Genomic DNA, 24,056 nt, shown 5'->3' with positions numbered 1-24,056 from the left:
AAATTTTAAAAACTTTAACCACAGAGTGAATGTAATGTTAACTGGCAGAAAAACTAAGTCCATTTATAAGTAAAATACGGAAAAAATGGAATTTTTTTTTTACAAAATTTACTTCTGGATACTATCTTATGACCATAAACAAGCTTCTTTCCAAGTTTGGTAGAAATCCAGGATAGTTTAAGAAAGTTGTTAAAATTTTAAAAACTTTAACCACAGAGTGAATGTAATGTTAACTGGCAGAAAAACTAAGTCCATTTATAAGTAAAATTTGGAAAAAATGGAATTTTTTTTTTCACAAAATTTACTTTGAATATAATCTTATGATCATAAACAAGCTTCTGTCCAAGTTTGGTAGAAATCCAGGATAGTTTAAGAAAGTTATTAAAATTTCAAAAACTTTAACCACAGAGTGAATATTTGTGGACGCCGCCGCCGCCGACGACGACGACGACGCCGACGCCGACGGAATGTAGGATCGCTATGTCTCGCTTTTTCGACAAAAGTCGAAGGCTCGACAAAAATGAAAAATCCGGAATTAGTCTAACCGATAAGGGTTAAAATTTTATAGTTGCATCAAAAACTTCCGGTACAAATTTTCACGTTTTAAAAACGTAAAATCATGTAAATTTAGGAAATATCAACCATCGGCAGGATCAAGGCGATGACTTATTAACGATAGCTTAAAAAACACTTGTGATCTATATCTCCATTCCAGTTAGAATGTCAAGTAAATCGAGAAAGGTATAAATTTGTCGAATCTCATCTATGTTTGTGAAAGTTCGTTGTAACTCTTAAGTTTTAGTAGAGAAACAACGGAAATAAGACATGATAAGGTTCATCAGAAGAAATTGAAAAATATAGACGGTTTTACACACCAAAATTTATACTGAGTATAGACAAACCTGTGTACCTGGTAGTTGTAACATACACCTTATTATTTGTCTGCCAATACTGGATTTCGCAAATGTTCCTGTACAATTTTGACGTCACAATAGAAAATGTCTGACGCCACAAAGGAAAAGTGATGTTGTATGACGTCAATAGTTCAAGTGTCACAAATTCTCTCGTCAAGTATAGATAATTCTTGGGTCGGGTGTCGCAGATTCCAAAACAACAATAAGGTCTATTTTAAATGAGATATTTTGAAAATTTTAACGGATTTTGTAAGGCTAATATGTCTTCTATTCAATTCTTACCTGCTTTGGGTGTACGGAATAGTTCTGTAGGCGTAAAAGACAGCAGTTCAAGTTCAAGATTGTTACCCCTCGAATAAACATTGTCAACCTTGGCTTCGCCTCGGTTGACAATATTTTCTCTGGGTAACAATCTGTCACCCTCTCAGCTATGTTATTTATACATAAATTGCAATCTAACACAGAAACTGAGACATCTGTAATGGAATTTTTAGGAATGAAATATTCTTAAATTTGTTCAATACTAAAACATGTAAAACGAATTAAATGAATACATGTAGGATACAGATGGCAAGATAATATCATTGTAAAAAATCTAAACATTATAGTGCTGAGTGCGAACAGACACTTCTCTTTTCACCACTGCTTCCTTTCAGTTTCCAGAAGAGTAGTCACTTCTCCCTGAGCCGTAAGTAGCACTGAAGAACTGTTGGAATAATAAAGATATGTTAATATATTTTGAGCTATTTTGATAATAAAAACAAGTTCCATCAGTACTTTCAATGCTTTTAATCAAGATAGAATTATCTACCTTTTGCACAATTAAGGCCAAATTAAAACAAAAGATTTTTGTGTTTGAGGTACAAAATGTATAAATCACTCTTAATTGTAATGATGCAGTCGATTGTCTGTGATGACTAAGGTTGCAAGGATCCCTGCCAAAGGTCATGGTTCTCTCTGGACATTCTGTCTTCCCCAACCACTTAACACTACACGCCATAATAAAGCCAACAGCGTAAAAAAAAGAAAGTGGCTTTAAACACCAACAATCTATTAATCGATCAATCAATTGATTCACTCTGAAATATCTCTATTCATTTCCAATACATGTACATGTTGTATGACAGTGATCAATATTAATTTTACAAAAAACTTACTAGAACAAATACTCTTAAGTCATGAAAATTTCAGTAAAAGTTGCGATCAATTTTTGCTGTAAGATTTTTTTTTAAAAGAACCCCATCATTGTTAATCAGGTTATTGTCATCTTTAATTGTTGTTCACTCAAGCTCCCTGTTCATGTTGATATGTTTTGTAAAATACCCATATTTTTATAATTGCAGAGATCTGGAGAGAAAGAAGACTCCTCCTCAGACGAAGAATATGTACCTTATATTCCTATCAAACAAAGAAAAAAGATGCAGGTACATATGTCATGTCAACCTATAACGTAACAGTACCCAAATTACACCCATTTAGCAGAAAATAGCAGTGGAAATTGTACAAGTTTTATTAGAGACTAAACAATTTGTATTTTTATGAATTGACATTATGCATGTCTTTCAACATAGCTAGATATATTTCAATATACTCAAATGGTCACAGTATGTATCAACAGCTGAAGTATGCAGTGAAAAAGAAAATCTACGAAAAGTAGCCATGGGACATCCACAAAAAGTCAACTTTTAAAAATGAGCAATTAACATACATGTCAAAGGCATCCATTTCTTAAAAAAATGAATAGTAAGCATGGACTATTGTCAAATTGTTCTAAATATTTGAAGAAATGAACTTTAGCTATTCGATTTTTATGGATGTGAATTTAAGCATGGAGGCAATTTGGGTACTCCTAATTTCAGAATTATTGGTCGTTTGGAGGTTGGTTCAAACTTGTTTTTCTATAATTCAATATAGATTCAAAATTAAATTGGTGAAACTATAAAGTATATAATGATACATCTACAAAATAAACACAGAATGGAAGCATTTTTCTGGATCATAAATAAACATAGGTTAAAAAACTGTCAAAATAAGTGCCATTTGCAATTTGGCTGTTTACTGCTCTTTGGTCGGGTTGTTGTCTCTTTGACACATTCCCCATTTCCATTCTCAGTTTTACCCTCACGTTAGACAGAATTTCGACCTGTAATTGTTTACCTGTGTTGTTTTGGTGTCTATAAGCAATGATAAGTTACACACATAATATAATTTTTGTCAGCAGAATAAAATGTATGAATAGAGAAATTATTTCAGTCGTCTTTGTCTTATTTTATAGTTCATACAATTTTTAGATGAGCCTAAAAAAATTGTTAAATCAAAAACAGAAAATGTGAAGATTCTACTGCAGTATTCTTTAGTATGATATAAGTACTAAAAGTAGATATATTGTGGCAGAACATAAGTTATGCGATATTTATATAATTACCATTAAATAATACATGTCGAAATCATTAATGATGTTTTTGAAACCATGCTGAACAGTTGTTCTTTATTTTAAACACCACCATTTTTCCATAGAAGTTAACTGATAACAGCATCATAGTTGTAAAAAAATATTGTATGTATATATAATTACACCTAATATGAATATCCTGGATTTTGATTGGTTGATAGCCAGTGTATAATTATCATGTATTTTCTTTTATCTGATGAATTTGGTTGATTTTCACTGTTGTCCATTGGTATATGCACATGGATGCATTTTTAAAATCACTCCTTTGGTATTTTTCATAGTGTATATATGCCATACATGTATTTACCCTTCATGGAGATGCTTGATCATTGGTGCACTTAATTAAATGCGGCTCATGATATTTGACCTTCTCTCGACTGATACATTCAGCAAATACTACTCCTGAACATAATATAGCTTTTCATGAATGAAGCAGAGATATATTTTAACAAGATACAGTATAGTTCTATACTTTTCAGATTAAATATCCATAGATGAATAAATTAAAAAATCCTGGCCTTAAGTTTAGATTTTTAGCTCCTGATTTTTATGTAATGCACAAATATTGCAGATCCAAGAGGCTGAGAAAAGATTGGGAAAAGTCAAACCAAAGGAAGAAGAGAAATCAGAAAGTAGTGATGAACCAGAAGAGGAAGATACTGGACCTAAGGCACATGTCAGCTTACTGGATCAACACAGTGAACTCAAGAAAAAGGCACAAGGTTGGAAATTTGTTTCCACTTGATTTTGACTTGACTTGAGAGGCCAACATCCTCAATAATTCTTCATGTTTCTTTATATTCCAAACTTGAGGCCTAAAATAAAATTTTATTTGTGTGCCTTCTCGAACTGACCCAAAACAATTAAGCCTACCTAAAAATTATACTTTTTAAGCTAAACAAAATAGAATAAAATATTTTGCCTACCTACCTACCCAGTCGAAAATTGGTTGGTTGGAGAAGGGCAAACAAATATTATTTTAAGCTTGGCCTAACCTGCATGATAATATTATATTAAAGGAGGGATCATTTTTTTAAACTTACGTCAGATTACCCTAAAGTCTGCAAAAATGGTTGCCATTACTTAGTATTCATTATTTGGCATGAAGCACTAAAATTAGTTTTTAAACCATGATTTCTGAACTTGCTAACACTTCACAAATGATCATGGTTTGGGGGCATTTCATATTTTGGAATGAAATCCAATGTTCCAAACCTACTAACTAGAAGTAAGATGTCTGTCTTTACCATAAGTATAAATGTTTGGTACTTTTCAACAGATTACACCATCTGTGGTTCTTAGTACCAGTGTTTTTTACAGGTTCAGTGGTTTTTGAAACTGCCTATGTGGTCTTATGGTGTAGTCTTCCCTTGGGTGAGGGAGATTGTGTGTTGTGTCATCCCTTCAGTAAAGGAGATGCTGTGTTTGTTCCCAGGCTTGGTCAAACCTAAAACTTTTAAATGTATTTGCTGCTTTTCTGTCAAAACACAGCATTAAGGAGTAAGAACAAAGATTGTTTAGCTCAAAGTCAGAATGATGTGCCCTTGTCAGGTCACATGTCTTCCTATGTATTGCAGCCTTTTTGAAAAATCTGGATCAATATGTCTATTTATGGGTATATCCATAACTCATTAGCTGCATATGCATGTGACATTTGATGCTGGACATAAAGCAGTCTTGATTTAGTAAAGCAAACGTGACTGTGAACAGGACTAAAAACTGAATTCATCTGTTTTTGAATAACACACTTTTGAACAACTGTGCCTTGGTTGTTTGTTTAACTGTTTTCGATTACTGATTTTGTTTAAATTGCAGTTAGAAAAGAAACAGCTAGAGAAAAGATGCTGAAAGAAGAAGCAAAGATTTTGGAAAGTGTTGCTGAGAACAAAGGTATTTAAAATACTAATCTACATCAAAAAATGAAAAAAGAATGTGATTTCTATATGGGAAGGGAGATAAGCCTTGCTAACTTTTATTTTCATTTGGTAAACACTTTTTTTACTTGTTGGATTTGTTTTGTGCAAAAGAAAAAATGTCATAACCCAGTAGAATAATGGTAAAATACTTATTCAGAATCAAATGCTTATTTTATTATAGCAGTAACTATTATGTTGTAATGTTATTTTTGATAGTTTTTTTTTTTCAAATTGAAACATAAAAAAGTATATGTAATCTCATGACACAAAACAAAAAGGTTGGTAGTTTGATTTGGAAAAAAAAATGTTTTAATTATACTTATAAATACATTCAGGAAAAAACTCCAAGTCTGATCCTGATTTACACTACTCATGTGATAATTTGTGCATGTGTGACAGAAAGTTTACACTGTCTTATGTGATGATCACTCAATTTTGGTTAACTTTCTCACAAATTAGGTCTGTAGAAAAGGATTTGTAATCTGCTGTCGAACAACATAAAACACTTATTTCTGAAACATTTTTCTTTGCAAGACAATAAAACGTTTTAGAGTCATTGGTCAGACATGTGTCAGTCAACGGGAAGCAGATGGATAATTTGACCTGACAGTCCTAAAATATTACAATTACAAAATAATACATGGGTTTAAACAAAACAGACAAACACATATTAAATTAACGTCTTACTTAGAATTGATTTTTTGGTTATTTACAGCTTTGATGGGTGTGGCTGAGTTAGCCAAGGGAATTCAGTATGAAGACCCAATAAAAACAGGGTAACTATAAACTATATTTTTATCACCAGGTCACTTGAACTGTAATGGTTGTTTCCTTGTAACTAGCTATGGCTGCTTCAATTATTTTTAAGGATCACATGCTATATAAAACCTGGTTTATGTTCTCCTTTGCTATGCTTATCCAAACATAAAACTTTTTCTGATTACTTCAAAATATAACAACTGAAAACTTGCTTAGATTGAGAGATGCACCAAATCAATTATGATAGAGTATAAAACATAATATAAGAATGAAATTATAAAGTCCAAATCGTCAACACAAGCCTTGAATCCCAATCTCTACAAATACAGATAATATGAATTGGAAAAAGAATAAACCTATATTTAAACTTTTGGAGCCTGTCAACAATGAGGTTGTGAGTTTGAATCCTGCACATGGCAGGTGTGTTCAGACTTCAATCTTAATTGACTAGGATTGTCAGTTTTCATAACGAAGGTCAGTAGTTCTTTCCGGTTACTCAGGCTTTCTTTACCAATAAAAACTGACCACCCACGAAATAGCACAATAGTGCTGAAAGTGGCTTTAATAACCAATCAGTCAATCAATCAGTCAAAAAAGTGTAATTTTTATTTGTATACAATGGCATTACCATAAGTAACAAATGATTACAATGTAGAACTTGTTTTCCTGTTTCTTGAGAATTAGAAAAAAAGCATAGAAAGAATAAAGGTCTGAGTTACGATGTTATTTGGCAAAAAAAAAAATAATGAAAAGGACTATTTTAATTGAAAAAAAGATATATTATTAACCAGCCTGTCATTAATTGAAGGATCTATAACAAATCAGGAATATTAGTCACATTCTGGTTGTTTCATCTTTTGTAAAAACTGTTTTGCACTTTGCCAATGTGTCCTTTTATTATTAATCTGCCAACATTCTAGTGCAGACGTCCATGTCGACGATCTTCAATGCTTTTAGGGCTTTATATGTTGGTGGGTTGCTGTCTAGTCCACATATATCCCACATCTTCTGTTATTCCTTAGTTTTATGTTTTGATGCTTTAATAGTTTCACGTGTATATTTTTATTTTGTTTTTAATTGGCAGGTGGACTCCTCCCAGATATATCTTACACAGATCTGAACATAAACATGAAGAACTAAGGAAGAAATACCATATTCTGGTGGAAGGAGAGGACTTGCCACCTCCAATAAAATACTTTAAAGAAATGAAATTTCCTAGGGCCATATTGAATGCCATGAAACATAAAGGCATAACTAAACCTACACCTATACAGATACAAGGCATTCCAGCAGTGTGAGTATTGTTAAATCTGTAGTTACTCATAACCAAACCTACACCTATACAGATACATGGCATCCCAATAGTGTGAGTATTGTTAAATCTGTAGTTACACATAACTAAACCTATCAAGTCTATCAAGTTTTCTTTAAAAAGGATAAGTTATTGCCATTCAAGTGTTTCTGTAATATCTATAAATGTCGAAAATAAGATTTTTGTGTACAATGAAGTCACAACATCCAGTTTATTTTTGCCTTTTCTGTGTTTTTTCACTAAAGTAGAATATAGGACTAAAGATTACAAACGCCTTAATGTTTCATCCCGTCCTTTTAAACAATCAATTGAATATAATTACCTGCAGCATAAACTTGTATTACAAATATAAGCCATGCACATGTATTTCATGTTCTAAGCATTTAGACACACTGTCTTTATTATGATTTCAGGTTGTTAGGTAGAGATATGATTGGTATTGCCTTTACTGGGTCAGGGAAAACTATGGTATTCATCCTTCCCATTATTATGTTTTCACTGGAACAAGAAAAGAGACTTCCATTTATAGATGGTGAAGGTCCATATGGATTGATTATATGTCCTTCAGTAAGTACACTCAATTTAAAAACATCGCTGAAAATGTATTATCTGATTTTGGACCTACTAGGATGTATTTTTTACAAAAGTTTTGGTTGTGGGTAAAAATTTGACAAATGTTCCTTATTGCTACATGAATCATTTTTGTGAAAACAGATTGCACATTTATGAGTGAGTTAATTAAGGAAAATAAAAACTTCATATTGCTTAAATAAAATGACCTTAGATCAGATGATGAATTTTCAATGGTGTGTATTTAAGGAATGACTGTAATATTTTTTCTGTCTATGAAGAATTAACATAAAAAATATGGTGCACACTGAATAACCCGCATAGCGGGTTATTTAAAAGTGTGCACCACATTTTTTATGTTTTTTCGAATAGACAGAAAAATTATTAAAGTCATTTCTTATAATTTAATTCTAAAAAGGAGTAAATCATGATAAAAACGTTGATGACGTCGCGGTCACATCACAAAATTATGTCTATGAGCTGATAGACAAAACACTTTCAGCCAATCAGAAGACGTGTTACATCCAAAATTAAATTATATAATGATTATTTAAGACTTTGTTTTGTTTTTCATCTGTTTTGAAATTAATGTGAAACAAACTGATTAAAAGGAGATCTGATGGATACATCAATGAAACACCAACTCAATGACAAAAAAAAATAAAACAACATTTTATATATATAATAGAGGTCAATACAGTCTTCAAATAACTGGTGTCTATACAATATGTCAACCTTCGAGTCTAGGTTATTGTAAATGAATTAAACATAGACTATTAAAGATCTGTTGTAAATGCCAAATAACCAATAAAAATTATAAAAATGTGACAAAGACAACTTACTGACACACAAAAACATGCAGTGGGGTTAAATTAGTTTTCTGGGAACTAAACCCTCTCAATTTTAATCTTGATGCATGGAATAAAAAAAAGTATATAAAAGAAAATACAATTAGCTGAGAAAAGCACCTTTTATGTCTATAATACTATTATGACCGACAAAATAACATACAAAACCAAGTACAAGTAAAACAATAATAAATCATATAATTTAGAATAATGCTTGCAGTAGTACTTTAACTACTTATATGAAATCAAGCCTTTTTACTGCATTTCCTACATTTAACGTGCTTTTCTATTCTTTCTTGATATAGATTTTTTATGAAAATAAAGAATTTACTATAATGGAACTAAATTCATAAAACAAAGAACACAAAAAAAACCCAACATGATCATCTTGATAAGGATTAATTATAATTAGACAAATAGTGAGGGGTATGATGAATATTAAAAAAAGATACTAAATAGGAAAATATTAGCAACAGTTTTACTGTCAATGTCTTTGTGATGACAGTTTATGTACGAAAAATTCCCAAGATTAAACAAATATGAAGCATTTTGAACACTATTAAATGTGATATGACTACCAGTACATTTAAAGTTGAGATTTTAGATGCAGAACATAATAATTAGAATAAACCTAAAGAAAATCATTATCGGTAATCCCATGGTCTGTATCACTCTCCTCAGCTCTTTATAAAATTGCATATCACGGCTTTTTGACGTCAAATACATTGACCTGGCCTTAAAAACTTTGACCTGGACAAATCACCGACGTCATAATGAATGAACCAAAGTTGATAAGTTTGACCTGAACTTATCACATTATCTTCCGGTTTGCTGGTGAAACAAAGATACACAAATACAATCCAATAAATTGGTTATCATGTTGTCTGCATATTGATATTGTAAAATATCAGCTGCTCGACACAATATGAAGCCATTTTGAACTCGTTCGCTGCACTCACTTGACAAGAAATTTCATATTGTGACTCACAGCTGATATTTTACAATATCAATATGCAGACAACCTGATAATTGGTACTTATACCTCCAATCTAGGACTAAGGTGAGGACTATATTGCATTCACCTTGTCAGTTCGTCCATCTGTTTGACCAACAAATATTTCAGCAGATTGATAGCGATGAGTTGTAATGTTTGAGCACTTTTCAGATCTGTCAGACACCTACTTCCTGTTTGCAGATACTTTAAATTATTCAGTATGTTGAATGAACTTAAAAATTATCCTTAACACTTTTTGCAGGTACTACTGAATAGAAAGACTTCATATCTAGTCAGGAGCTTGGCGGTGATGAGCGCTTTTCAAATCTGTTAAGACACTTACTTTATGTTTTCAAATATTCTAAATTACAAGTAGGGGTGTGCACAGCAACATATACAATCTTGTTTGCTTACAGTATATCCAGTATTTGTATGATATGTCTTTCATTACAGAGAGAATTAGCAAAGCAGACAAGTGAATTGATCAGTCACTATTGTAAAGCTTTATCAGCAGACGGCTTCCCAGAGTTAAAGTGTGGTTTGTGTATTGGTGGAGTTCCCATAAATGATCAACTCAGTATTATTAAAAGGTGCCAGATATTATATGTTAACATAGTAGTAAAATATTTTTATGCCTTGTCCGTCCGTACGTACGTACTTCCCAAAGTTGGTTTCCATTCTCTAACTTTAGTTTGCCTCAACCAAATGTTATGAAACTTATACACAATGCTTATTACCACAAAACACAGATCAAGTTTGATTTTTGGTGGCGTCACTTTAACAGTTCTAGAGTTATGCCCCTTTACAAATGGAAAAGTTTCTGTTCTCTAACTTTAGTTTGCCTCAACCAAATGTTATGAAACTTATATACAATGCTTATTACCACAAAACACAGATTAAGTTTGAATTTTGGTGGGGTCACTTTAACCGTTCTAGAGTTATGAGCTTTACAAATTGAAAAATTGCAGAATTTTTCATTTCAGTTCTCTAACTTTAGTTTGCCTCAACCAAATGTTATGAAACTTATACACAATGCCTATTACCACAAAATACAGATCAAGTTTGAATTTTGGTGGTGTCACTTTAACAGTTCTAGAGTTATGCTGTTTTCAAATGGAAAAATTGCTGAATTTTTTGGTTTTTGTTCTCAACTTAAGTTAGCCTCAACCAAATGTTATGAAAATTATACACCATACTTATTACTACAAAACACAGATCAAGTTTGAATTTTGGTGGTGTCACTTTTACTGTTCTAGAGTTATGCCCCTTTACAAAAGGAAAAATTAGTGAATTTTTCGTTTCCGTTCTTTAACTTAAGTTTGCCTCAACCAAATGTTATGAAACTTATACACAATACTTATTACCACAAAACTCAGATCAAGTACAAATTTGGGTAGTGTCACTTTTACCGTTCTTCAGTTATGTCCCTTTATAACTTTATATGATATGCAAGCAGGGGCATCATCTTTGTCCCATGGACAAATTCACCATTTATTTTTGATAAGTTTCTGACATAATTCATGGATTAGAGTTTTAGTGAAGTTTTGATAGTGATGCCAAGCTGCACCAGTAAAAAAAAAAAGGGTCATATCCTACTTTGACGATGTAAATTTTTGAATACACTTGCAATATTTAATTTTTTTAAGCAAGAGTGCTTAAATATTAGTTATTTTCTAGGATTGAATCATTAGTTTTCCCAAAGTGTTGGATTAATAGAAAACATAAGCAACTTTTAAAGAAATAAGTTTAGGAAATTTACTTTTTTAGATCTTAAGTTTGATAATCATTAAGTAATGTAAACTGGGAAATGTTCCTGTTGTCTTTATATTTAAGATTTGACAACTGAATCTTAATTTGCACTGTTTTGAATTTGAAGTTTCTGGGTATTCTGTATAAATTTGAGTCAATTATTTTGTAACTTTACAGTTGTATTTGCATAGACTGCTTGAGATTAATTTATTTGATAATATCTTAAAAGAGAGGCAAAGGATACCAAAGGGACATTCAAACTGTCATTAAGTAATTAAAAAAAGAATTCTTACATTCATTTCATTTAGAAAATAGGTCATCTTCAAAAATTGCTGTTATAGATTGATCGTCTACATATCCTATTGGTATACAGTCTTCTTTGTATGAATCAGGTTCTTTAAATTTTTGCTGTAGAATTAATTTCATGTTTCAACTATTACCTCGAAAACAACAAAAATAAGACTGCAGCAAAATATTTCTCTATTCAATAACATGCTTCAGGGGATCACACAACATTATACTATATGAAAGCAATACTAATATGTTTGGATTTTTTCTTGCATGTCATTTAAAGGTCTTCAAACTTCTTGCAGACTACAGAAACCGCAAAAATTCTCTCCATCTCAGATCATTCCACTAAAATTAAGTTATGAGCAATAGCCTGCCAAATAAAAGATATTTTTCCATAAGGTGTCATGTGCAATTATGCTGATGTGAGTCAATATTTTTGGGTAATGCTTTTGCCCCTATTTAGTTTTAACAAACATAGTATCAGTTGTTCTTCATTGTAATCTTACAGGAGTAGTTTTGGCAGACAGAGTAAATCGTTTGTGTTAGCACATTTCTTTATTTTCTTTGCAGAGGAGTCCATATTGTAGTGGCGACCCCTGGGAGATTAATGTTAATGTTAGATAAGAAGATGATGACATTAGACGTGTGTAGATATTTAGTGATGGATGAAGCTGACAGAATGATTGACTTAGGATTTGAAGAAGATGTTAGAACAATCTTCTCATATTTCAAGGTTTGAGATTGGCATTTATCAATTTTTTGTCAAAAAAAAGATAATTATATATGGAAATTTATGTATCAACAACATACAATTTTTTAAGAAAAATCTTTGTACATAAAATTGGAGATTTGATGATTTTAAGATAAATTTAACAACATTTTTCTCCGATTTTATGTGCTTTCTATACAAATGTTCACCTATTTTGAATGAATTCAATCAGTAATATTTCGGACAATCATAGAGATATTTTCAGTTGTAGTTCAAAGAGCTGAAGTTTGTATGTAAAATTTTACCAAAATCTGTGACATGGCCCACTCACTGTAACTTTAAAAATAACCTTAAATAAAAAATTCCATGAATCATTGAACTAGTCTTTTGCACATACCAGAATGACATCATATATTCTGTTCCAGTAACAATCTTAACAATCTTTCACATCAGATATTTCAAAACTTTATGTATGCTTCAGAATGTGATAAAATTTGACAAAAAGAAGATTTTCAGGTGAAAAGTGAGTGTTCTGAATATTCTTGCAGAAATCACATATCGCTGTTGCCATGTAGGAAATGTACATTGTCTGAACCTTTGAAAGTCATTAATGGCCTAACAAATAGCCATTGAAAATGTTGCAATATTGTTTCATGATGCTGAATAGGCTCATCAAATTAACACATTTTTCGTATCACTTTTTTGTATCACACTCCGTGCAGTATATTTGTTCTTGTCACGTCTAATGAATTTAAAAAAAAATTCAATTCTTACAGATGTTGAATATGAGATTCTAAGATGTTTTTGAGATTTTAGTTGATTTGATAAAAATCATTTATGAAATATACCCATAACGAAGAGAAAAATGATGACAAATAAAGTTTTACAGAAACTGAACACAAGAACTAAGGTCAAAGGGTATGCAGTTTCTTCACCTTTGACCTCAACTGAGACTATAACAAATGAAAAAAGGAGGAATTTACAGATAAGTTTAACCCCAGAGATAGCATAGGGTTCTTTATTAAAAAAAGACAATAAAAACAAAAAACAAAAAAAAAACATACCAATCAACATTATGATTAAGATGGGTGTAATGTCACTAAATGTCTTACTATGCAGAAAAGATTGTAGACATCAGTGTCACAAATAGTTTTTCTGAGATAATCCACTTGTAATAAAATTCAAATGAATTAACCAAATTAGGACTTTTATGAATCTTAAGTACCCTATAATCTAGCAATTTACCCTACAATCTATCAATAAAGAAAATAAAGGTATTGCTCTTATTTCTAAATTCTTTGCATTGATTATAATTTTTAAAATCCAACATTATCCTCAACAGGGACAAAGGCAGACTTTGCTGTTCTCTGCTACTATGCCTAAAAAGATCCAGAACTTTGCCAGGAGTGCTCTTGTTAAACCTGTGACAGTGAACGTTGGAAGAGCTGGTGCCGCTAGTCAGAATATTATACAGGAAGTGGAATATGTGAAACAGGAAGCCAAAATTTGCTATATCCTGGAATGTCTACAGAAAACATCTCCACCTGTTAGTATATATAAGAAAATTATGAATTACAAATGAATCAAAATGTACAATATTGGTATCCTAGGTGTTAATACAGGTAAAAAGTTATTATCTATCATTAGCCAATATCTTTTAGGGACATGAAGACAGTAATTTGGAGAGCAATTTTATTTATCATACAATGCTGAGTGGCAGTTTTATTACCTGACAAGCATTGCAAGCAAAAATAAGTGCAAAAATGGCAATTAAAAACCTTCATTTCAATAAAATAAAAATGACGAAATTTCCTTCTATAATGGATTTTAATCTTTACAAAAATCTCAAATACCATTTCGGTCTTTTGCTTTTCAGAATCAGTTTGCTTTTGGAAAATATGAAAGTTTTCTGACAATTGTTGTTAAGTTTTTGTGATACCTGTATTAAAACCTTAAATCTTAAAGGCTTTCAATTAAAATTCAATCATGATCAATCAAGCAGGCGAGACATTTGAGGGTGTGCACTCTTGTAATTAGAATCAAAGATGAATTCTGTGTATTGTAGGTGTTGGTGTTTGCTGAAAGGAAACAAGATGTAGATGCCATTCATGAGTATTTGTTACTGAAAGGAGTAGAAGCTGTAGCTATTCATGGTGGCAAAGGTAAGAAAAGCTGTAGAAAAATGTACATTGTGTATAATGGTTTTCATAGGGTTTTGTTTTGGAAACATCCAGCTTTAGGCATTAGTCATATTTAATGCTGGTGTTTAATTTTGTTCGTACAGTCACAATAGATTTTCACTTTATGTTTTGACTTGATATTATCACTACAAGCTTCAGTAATTTCTGTGGATTCATTTATTTTTTTTTTATATCAATTATCATGGATTGTTAAATAAGTGTGTTTTCATGGAAAATTTATTTTGTGGTTTGGCCAAATTCAGCGTAAAAAGCTTTAAGAGATTTGTACTTCATTCAACACTTAATTTGTGGTTTCATTACCCATTGTATCCACGAAAATTTGTAACCAACCAATAAACAGTATGTTTTTTATTATAAAAACACAGAAACCAGAATAATAATTAGATTTTCAGTTCTGAGCATGTGTATTTTGTGAAATATCAGCTGCACAACCCTGTATGATGGATCATATTTAGCTCCTTCATAAAAAAATGTTTTTATTGTGAATTAAGGCTGATTTTTCACAATATTTAATTGCAGACAAATGTTAATGTTTTGTATTTGATAATATCAGATTTTTTTTTATGCCTATCATGTGATGTATATTGATGAGGGGGGTAGGAGGGGTCCTGATCCCATAATCCCGGGCTTAAAAACATGGAATCCTGAGGTCCCGAATTTAAAAAAATTAAAATCCAGACATCCCGAAATTCAAAAAATGAATTCCCAGATCCTGAAAGGATCAATCCCAAAATCCTGAGCTTAAAAACACCCGATCCCGGAGTCCTGATAAAGGTCCTACCCCCCTCATTGATGATTAGCAAAGTGTGCATATTTTTCATCCAGTATTTGAGTTATATTTTTCAGAAGGTAAACTCTTCTACAATGTATATTGTTTCTTCAAACCTTATTCACTTTCTAAGTTAATCTTAGGAATTTTATTGCTATCTATCTATATATGTGCCTGTCTGGTCAGTATCTACTGTGAATTCATTATTATCAGTGGGATACCAATTATCGTGGATTTCATGGGTACAGGTGGACAATGATTTTAAATGTTCAAATGAGTACATATTTTCTATAGGCTTGTATGCAGACTTTAGTAAAACCACAAATTAAAGAAATCCATGAAAATACAATTTTAAAAATTTTGTGAAAATTGATACCCACAAAAATGAATGAATTCACAGTACTTGAAATCAAATATTAAACTAAAATAATCTCCCCTTTTCAGACCAAGAAGAAAGATCTCGATCTGTAGAACAGTTTAAGAAGTTTGAGAAGGATGTCCTTGTAGCCACAGATGTGGCCTCTAAAGGGTTAGATTTCCCTGAGATTCAACATGTCATTAATTATGATATGCCAGAAGATATAGAAAATTATGGTAATTTATTAAAGTGTTTTTCTTTGTGTTGGGAAATTAGATTGTAATTATTTATGTAGCCTCATCTGTTAAAATGAGCTTGGTGAAAAATCCCTCTTGAATAAAAAAAAATATAAAAATCATAGGCACATATGGAGAAAAATTTGTCTCTGACAAGGTTACAATCACTGAAACCCTTATCAGAGAACATAATTATAATGATGAAATGATTATGATGAAACTATAGTTTCTTACATCCATGTTTGTCTACACATCTACTTATTTTTATATGGATATACATGTATCACAAACTTAATATATAGAGGCAAAGAGTACACATCAATTAGACAGCAACTCAAAAAGAAAAAAAAGATATCTAGATTTCAACATACAATCCTCAACATAGACAAGTGTTTATACGAAATGTCAAGCTCTAAATCACCTGATTGTAGAAATGTTGTGTATAAATTCAGCAGAGACTGTCAAAGAACTGCCATCAACATTAAATTTTGTAAATGACAAAAACATAAGTCTTCTGATTGTCCATCCTCAAGGAATTGCTGTCAAATAACATATCCAAGCATATTAACTTCCAAATTGTCTGACAATAAAATCTAAGTCCTGAATATCCTGGTCTTGCCTCAATTACCAACAGTGAAATATCATTCAAAACAGGATTCAAAAATGTTCATATCACTCCAGTATTCTTGAATTCATAATACATTATTGTGGGATGGATGAAAGGAAGCACCTTTTTGATTTTTTGATTTTCCACTTTGTCGCTCCAGTGTTATGGGACTTTAATTTTCAGATTTTAGTAAATTTTTCACATATTGTACCATAACTTGAGTTTGGTTGCATTGATTTGGTAGAAACTTTGAATAATTGTTGGTTTTGGTGAACATAACAAACTGTCATTTTAAAAAATGGTATTTCCAGGCATGTTTTTCTACAGAGACAATTTGTTATCTAATGATTAAATGCCTTCCAAATATCCTATTTTATTCTTGCAACAATTTCAGTATGAGTAATAAAGGTGTATCGTGCACTCTTGGTGCAGCTGTTTATTATTGATGAAATAAGAAATATGAAATTGATGTTTTTCACATATGTCTGTTGTTTGTTTGTTAGATAGTCATTTTTTAATTTTCTCTTAATGTTTACACTAAAAGAGTAAATGCATCTCATTTTCAATATCATTGATTTATATTGTTTTTAAAATTTGTATGTAGTTAATATAAAGAAGTAATATAGGTTTTGTGATTTACAGTTCACAGAATAGGAAGAACGGGAAGATGTGGTAAAACAGGAATAGCAACAACATTTATTAATAAAGCTGTTGGTAAGTTATTGTACCACCACCCTCCTCCCTACAAAGGGTCCTGAATACTTTTCAACTTTGTACTTTATTTGGCCTTTTAAATTTTTTGATTCGAGCATCATTGATGAGTTTTTTGTAGACGAAACATTTGTCTGGGGTACAAAAGTATAAACATGGTATCACAAAGTTAGAGAAATTGAGAGATGTTGCGATAAGATTTCAACAAGCCTCAACTCAGAAACAACAATAGATTTGATTGATTGATTATGATTTGGTGTTTATTGTTTTATGAAATGTAGTTCTTTATTTTGTTCAAATTCAGTTATGATGTAAACATTTTTGAACTTTTCAGACAACTGAAAAGTGGGTTATTTTGGCAAAGTTTAAATTTTGAGATTTCTTGGACCAAACCTTGGAAAAAGAGAAAAAACAAATTGATCACTTTTTTTTTTGTGTCTAATTCTGATCATCCTAAAAGAACAATTAACCAGAGATGATATTTTTCTTGATTTAATCTAAATTATGAGTTCAAATTAGTAAAAATAAACCCCTTGCCAAAATTTCCAACTTTACATGGTAAAAGGCAAATGATACTAACAAATACTGTTAAAATTTTAAAAGTTAACATCTTTCAACTTTTGTCAATTCACTTTACATATATTTAACCATCTCAAGTGGATGACATGGTAACATCTTCATAACTACATATTTTTGTGGTCATAGTATTACATGGTGTTGTTTATGTTGTTGATGTTTTTAACATCCTTACTGTACATTTCTGTAACGGCCTCTGTGGAATCGTGGTAGTGTGTTTGCCTCTAGTGCAGGAGGTCATTGATTTGAACCCCTGCTGTGTCAAACCAATGACTTTAAAATTGGCATTTTCTGCTTTTCTGCTAAGCACCTGGGATTAAGGAGTAAGAGCAAAGACTGGTTGGCTCAGAATCAGAATAATGTGTACGGATAGAGTGACATGTCTTCCTGCGGACTGTTACCTTGTGAACTAGCTAGTTAAAAATCTGACTAAGCGTGTTTGTCTATTACAAAGCAGGGTTAATATTCATATAATATTAATATGGTCTTGTCCTGAATATGCATTTAATTTGCCGCTGGACGTTAAGGAAACATCCATCATCATTATCTGTCACTTCATTTTTCATGTGATAATGTTTAGCACAGTACTTGTTGGTACTACTGAACAGAATAACTTAATATTTGGTCAGCAGCTTTACAGGAATATATGAACATTTTTTATACGACCACAAAAAATTTTGCGGTCTTATATTGGTATCACGTCGTCGTCGTCCAAAGACATTTGGTTTCCGGACAATAACTTTAGTATTAGTAAATAGAAATCTATGAAATTTAAACATAAGGTTTATAACCACAAAAGGAAGGTTGGGATTGATTTTGGGGGTTATGGTCCCAACTGGTTAGGAATTAGGGGCCAAAAAGGGGCCCAAATAAGCATTTTTCTAGTTTCATGACAATAACTTGTGGAACAGTGTATGGATCTCTCTGAAATTATACCACAAGTTTCCATACCACAAAGGGATGGTTAGGATTGGCTTTGGGGGGTTATGGCTCAAACTATTTAGGAATTAGGGGCAAAAAAGTGAGAAAAGACAAGGGTCTCCTGGTTAATGGACAATAACTTAAGTACAAATTACAGTGTAAGGAAGGTAATTCAAACACAACTTTGAATTACCTCCCTTACACTGCTTTCAAATTATGTATAAAGAATTTTTGTATTGTCTTGAGGTGATTAGCTGTCAATTCATTTTAGGAAGTTACTATTTTAATAATTTTAAAAATGCTGATTAAGGTAAATTAATTTTAGCTATGATTATGTATGTCATTTTCTATTTTAAGACTTTTATGATGTATTTAAATGGGTTATTATGGTTGCAAACTCCATTGGAAATTTGAATTGAAATTATGACCATGACTGAGGGAAAGAATTTTTTTTTGGAAAAAGGGGGTGGGGGGAGGATAAAAAAAAATTGGGGGGGGGGGGGGTAAAATAAAGTTGGTGGTGGGGGGTGGGGGTGTTTGGACAATTTCTTCTCCTCAAGATTTCAGAAATCAAAAAGAAAATCCTTCAAATCTTTTTTTTTTGAAAAAAAGGGGGGGGGGGGGGGGGGGGGGGAGAGGTCAATTCGCAACAGCATAGTGTATTGCACAAAAGCAAAAAATTGAATATAAATTCAAATCATATAACCAATTCTAAGTTCTTTGACTACAGTTATTCTGTGTCAGAAACCTATTATGTGTCAAATAATGAATTACAATCCAAATTCAGACCTGTATCAAGTGCGAATATTGTGTCTTTTTTTGCCCCAACTGTTCAGGGTTGGACCTCTGAAGTCGTATCCAGCTGCGCTCGGCGAAGCAATTTATTCTGATCTGTCTTACTCCTACTTCCTGTTTGCCAATACAATGAATATTTCAATATATTGAATGAACTTCAAATTTTCATCACACATTTCTCCAGTTCTACTGAATAAGTAATTTTAAAGTATTTGGTCAGCAGCTGAATAAAGATGGGTTGTACCTTGTGATCACTGTTCTGATCTGTCAGATGCCTACTTCCTGTTTGCTGATACTTTGAATTAAGTGGGAGGGTATGCTAAGTTCTACAAAGAGTGTAACTTTTTGTTAATTTAGACCCTTCTAGCTTTTGAAAATAGACAAAAAAAATCTTTAACTGGTTTTTCTTTAAAATCTGTTTGGAGCATGCAACATATATTAATCCATCAAAACCAGTACTCTGGGCTTTGGTAAATTCTAGCACTTTTTATACGACCGCAAAAATTAAAAAATTTTTGGTCGTATATTGGTATCACGTTGTCGTCGTCGTCCACAGCGTCGTCCGAAAACAGATGGTTTCTGGATAATAACTTTAGTATAAGTAAATAGAAATCAATAAAATTTTAACACAAGGTTTATAACCACTAAAGGAAGGTTGGAATTGATTTTGGGGGTTATGGTCCCAACTGTTTAGGAATTAGGGGCAAAAAAAGGGGCCCAAATAAGCATTTTTGTAGTTTCTAGACAATAACTTGTGTTAAAGTGTATGAATCTCTCTGAAATTATACCACATACTTCCATACAACAAAGGGATGGTTAGGATTGACTTTGGGGTGTTGTGGCTCAAACCATTATGTAATTAGGGGCAAAAAAAGGGGAAAAACAAGGGTTTTTCTGGTTAAAGGACAATTGAGACAATTTAAAAGCAGTGTAAGGGGGGTAATCCAATTCAAATTAAAGAACACTGTTTGATTACCTTCCTTACACTGCTTGTAAATTATGTATTAAGAAATGATGATTGTCTTGAGGTCATTTCAGATTTCAGAAATTAAAAGAAAATTTCTTCAAATATTTTTTTTGGGGGGTTGATATTCAACAGCATAGTGTATTGCACAAAAGCAAAAAACCGGGGTAAAATAAATTATGTGTCAAAAATTTAGTTACAATCCAAATTCAGACCTGTATCAAGCGTGAATATTGTGTCCATTTTGGCCCAACTTTTCAGGGTTGGACATCTGTGGTCGTATCCAGCTGTGCTCAGCGAAGCAATTTATTAACCACTATCATTTCAAATCTGTAATTCTTAATTCAAATAAAAAACACAGACAGGGAATTTCATCAGAATTGGGAAGAGAGACCAGAAAAAAATAAAACCTTGATAGAAATTTTTAAATTAAAAGTCAGTTTTAAGCACCTCATATTTTGGAAATGGTAAGAGCTAAACAGCTACAATTTATCAACTGCTGTTCACTATATGTTTGAATTACCAGTATAAAATAATATTCCAAAAACCTTTTAAATTTCTTTTTATTCAAGATTTTATATAGTATATACTTTCATTTTTTCAGAGGAGTCAGTACTGTTGGATTTGAAACATTTATTGATCGAGGCAAAACAAAAAGTCCCACCATTCTTAGCAAACATGGAGTCAGAAAATGAGAAATTTCTGGATATTGGAGGTAAAGTATTATATTGTGTATTGATAGCATATATGATAAGAAATGCTTTTATAAGAAGATATGATGGGACTGTTGTCCAATATTTTTGGTGATTACAGTTATCCTTTTTGTCTTGCCTTGACAGAGTCAAAAAGCGAGACATAGGTATGCTGTTTCCGGTGTCGGCGGCGTCAACAATGTATTAGTTTGTGATTAGGTCTAGTTTATGGTGAACCACTAGTGGTAGATCAATGATATTTGGTATGCAGTTGTATTAGCATTGGCACATATCATTTCCATGGAGATTATTTGGCCCCGACCCCTCAGTCATGTATTAGTTTGTGATTAGGCCAGTTAAGCGGGAACCATTAGTAGTAATTCAATGATAATTGGTATGCATGGCCTGTATTAGAAAATGATAATTAACCTGGTTACATTTTTGACATTTATGTACTTTAAGTTCAGAAATTATTGCAATGTTTTTATCAATGCAAAAAATGCGACAGTATCAGGTTTGCAATAATTAAAACTCGCATTCATAGTCTCAAAAGTGATTTTCCTTTTTGATATTGCATTAATTATATTTCTTATTTTTGCCAGTTGTCAAGGATTTGCAATTATAAATGCACACATTTATTTCTGAATTTGCAGTATATATTATCTTTTTACAGGTGAAGTTGGTTGTTCATACTGCGGAGGTCTTGGTCATCGTATTACAGACTGTCCTAAACTGGAGGCCTTACAGACTAAACAGGCACAGGGTATCGGTCGCCGTGACTACCTAGCAACAGGAAGTGCTGATTACTGAGCAGAAACTTTGCCAGAAACATCAAAATGGAAACTTGTTCTCATACAGATATTTTGAATAACAAGAAACTTTTTGTTGTTATTCAGCATTTGTTAACATATTTATTACATTGATGTAAAACAGAGGTGCAAAGTTCAAAGTTTAAAGGTTACATTCAGTACACCTATTATAAAATAGCTTAGAATTACAAGAACTTATTTTCTAATATCTTGATATGGAAACAACAAGATACACATTGCATGCTCAGTTTGTAGATATGCAAATCTGATTATAGAATGAGTTAAAACAAGCAACTCTTTATTAAAAAATCTTACAAGTTTTAAAAAGATACTTGTACATAATAAAAAGTTCAGTATAACTTATGATCAGTTTTATTAATCATATGACATTTTAGGAGAAGTGCAACAGGGGAAAAAGATATAATTGCCTGATGTTGGAACCCTTTTGATATATCTTGATGGTCTTTGAAAAAAGGATTAGATACATGCATTTTTTATTTTGACACTTGAAAAATAAATAATATACTTCAAACTTTCAATGTATAAAATGACCTACCGGTACACAAATTGGATATGATTTGAATATGCTTTTTAAATTAAATCAAGCAAAAACATAGAATAGAATATAATCTCTAAAAATTGATTAAACACCTAAAACCTTGTACATATTATATTTAAATACCTGTAAATAAAGTATAGAAAAGGCAATATTTATTAGTATTTTGTTTTTCATCCGTTGCTGGCCTTTCTTTCACCTGGTAGAGGTGTTTTCATATAAAGCTTAAATGGTATTCATATAATGTAATTTCAATGCAAAATTATCAATTTATTAAAAATTATCAAAGATAAACTGTCATTTCAACAAAATTATCTTTAGAAAATAATTTGTATAATATTCTGTTCTGTCAATTAAAGAAAATCTGTAAGTTTTGAAATAGCATTGTGTCCCCAAAAATCATAACACCATATTTATGATACTTTTTATATGAAATATACCGAGATAGCACCATAGAAGAAAATATAGCACCATGGTAGTATGATGGTACCATGATCTTATAAGGCCATGTGCAGAACAGCTAATATTGAGCACTACATCATTACTGTTAAAATTGGATTTGCCCTGGGGCCCAGATTTATGCATGGTGGTGTTACTGGAAATATAATTTAATAATCTTAGTTGAAAGCACTTTTCTAAATTAACAGGTTAGAAAACCAAGGATACTGTAAATTCAGAAATTAATGTGGGCATTGTGAATCCTATACCTCAGGCAAAAATGTGAAATCCTATTGATGAGATTACAAAAATTGTATAAAGGAAAAAATACTTCTGAAATTATGAATGCAAGTTTTAATTATTGCCAACTTGATATTGTTGCATTTATGGCATTAATAAAAATATCGCAATAATTTTTTGAATTGACAGTATAAAAATACATGGGAAGCCAAATAAGTGAAACATATTTGGGCATATTGATAAATAATCTTAAATGTTTGTCAATATATCTGTTAATAAAATAAGATTGATTTTCATTACTTTCACCATCCGCAATCCAGGAAAAATGGAAAGGTAGTTGGTTCAGTATTATTACATGTACCTGTTTTAGTACTAGGGGTTAATATAATGCTTTTTGTCTTGCGCTGACAAAGTCGGAAAAGCAAGACTTACCTAGGCGTGTATTATCTGATGTCTCATGATTAACCTCCACATTTTTTATTGTAATTTCAGGAGTGATAAATTATTATATTATGGCAGTTGCTATTTTACCGGCGCTGGCAAAATAGAAAATATAATATGTATCTCAAATAGGGGCCTCCATGGCCGAGTGGTCTAAGTAAAAAAATCTAGTAAAATCGCTTTTAACACCAAATCAATAAAGGGCTATTTTCATTTTCATATTCATGT

The 24,056-nt window shown here is 31.6% G+C and overlaps 1 protein-coding gene across 1 annotated transcript; it reads left to right on the top strand.

Annotated features, from left to right (window-relative positions):
* Window positions 1-565: 565 nt before the first annotated feature.
* On the top strand, window positions 566-22,516 carry LOC127714124 (probable ATP-dependent RNA helicase DDX41). The gene is made up of 15 exons (XM_052220096.1): window positions 566-741; window positions 2,258-2,338; window positions 3,938-4,088; window positions 5,182-5,256; window positions 5,998-6,058; window positions 7,126-7,335; window positions 7,767-7,920; window positions 10,219-10,355; window positions 12,376-12,538; window positions 13,857-14,060; window positions 14,580-14,676; window positions 15,929-16,078; window positions 17,328-17,399; window positions 21,257-21,367; window positions 22,018-22,516. The coding sequence occupies exons 1-15, from the start codon at window positions 721-723 to the stop codon at window positions 22,152-22,154; spliced, it is 1,824 nt and encodes a 607-aa protein (XP_052076056.1). The 5' UTR covers window positions 566-720; the 3' UTR covers window positions 22,155-22,516.
* Window positions 22,517-24,056: the final 1,540 nt, after the last annotated feature.

Source organism: Mytilus californianus, unplaced genomic scaffold (genome assembly GCF_021869535.1).
Source record: "Mytilus californianus isolate M0D057914Y unplaced genomic scaffold, xbMytCali1.0.p SCAF_9, whole genome shotgun sequence".
Taxonomy (NCBI): Eukaryota; Metazoa; Mollusca; class Bivalvia; order Mytilida; family Mytilidae; genus Mytilus; species Mytilus californianus.
The sequence above is the reverse complement of the archived record's forward strand: the minus strand, read 5'-3'. Positions and strand labels throughout refer to the sequence as shown.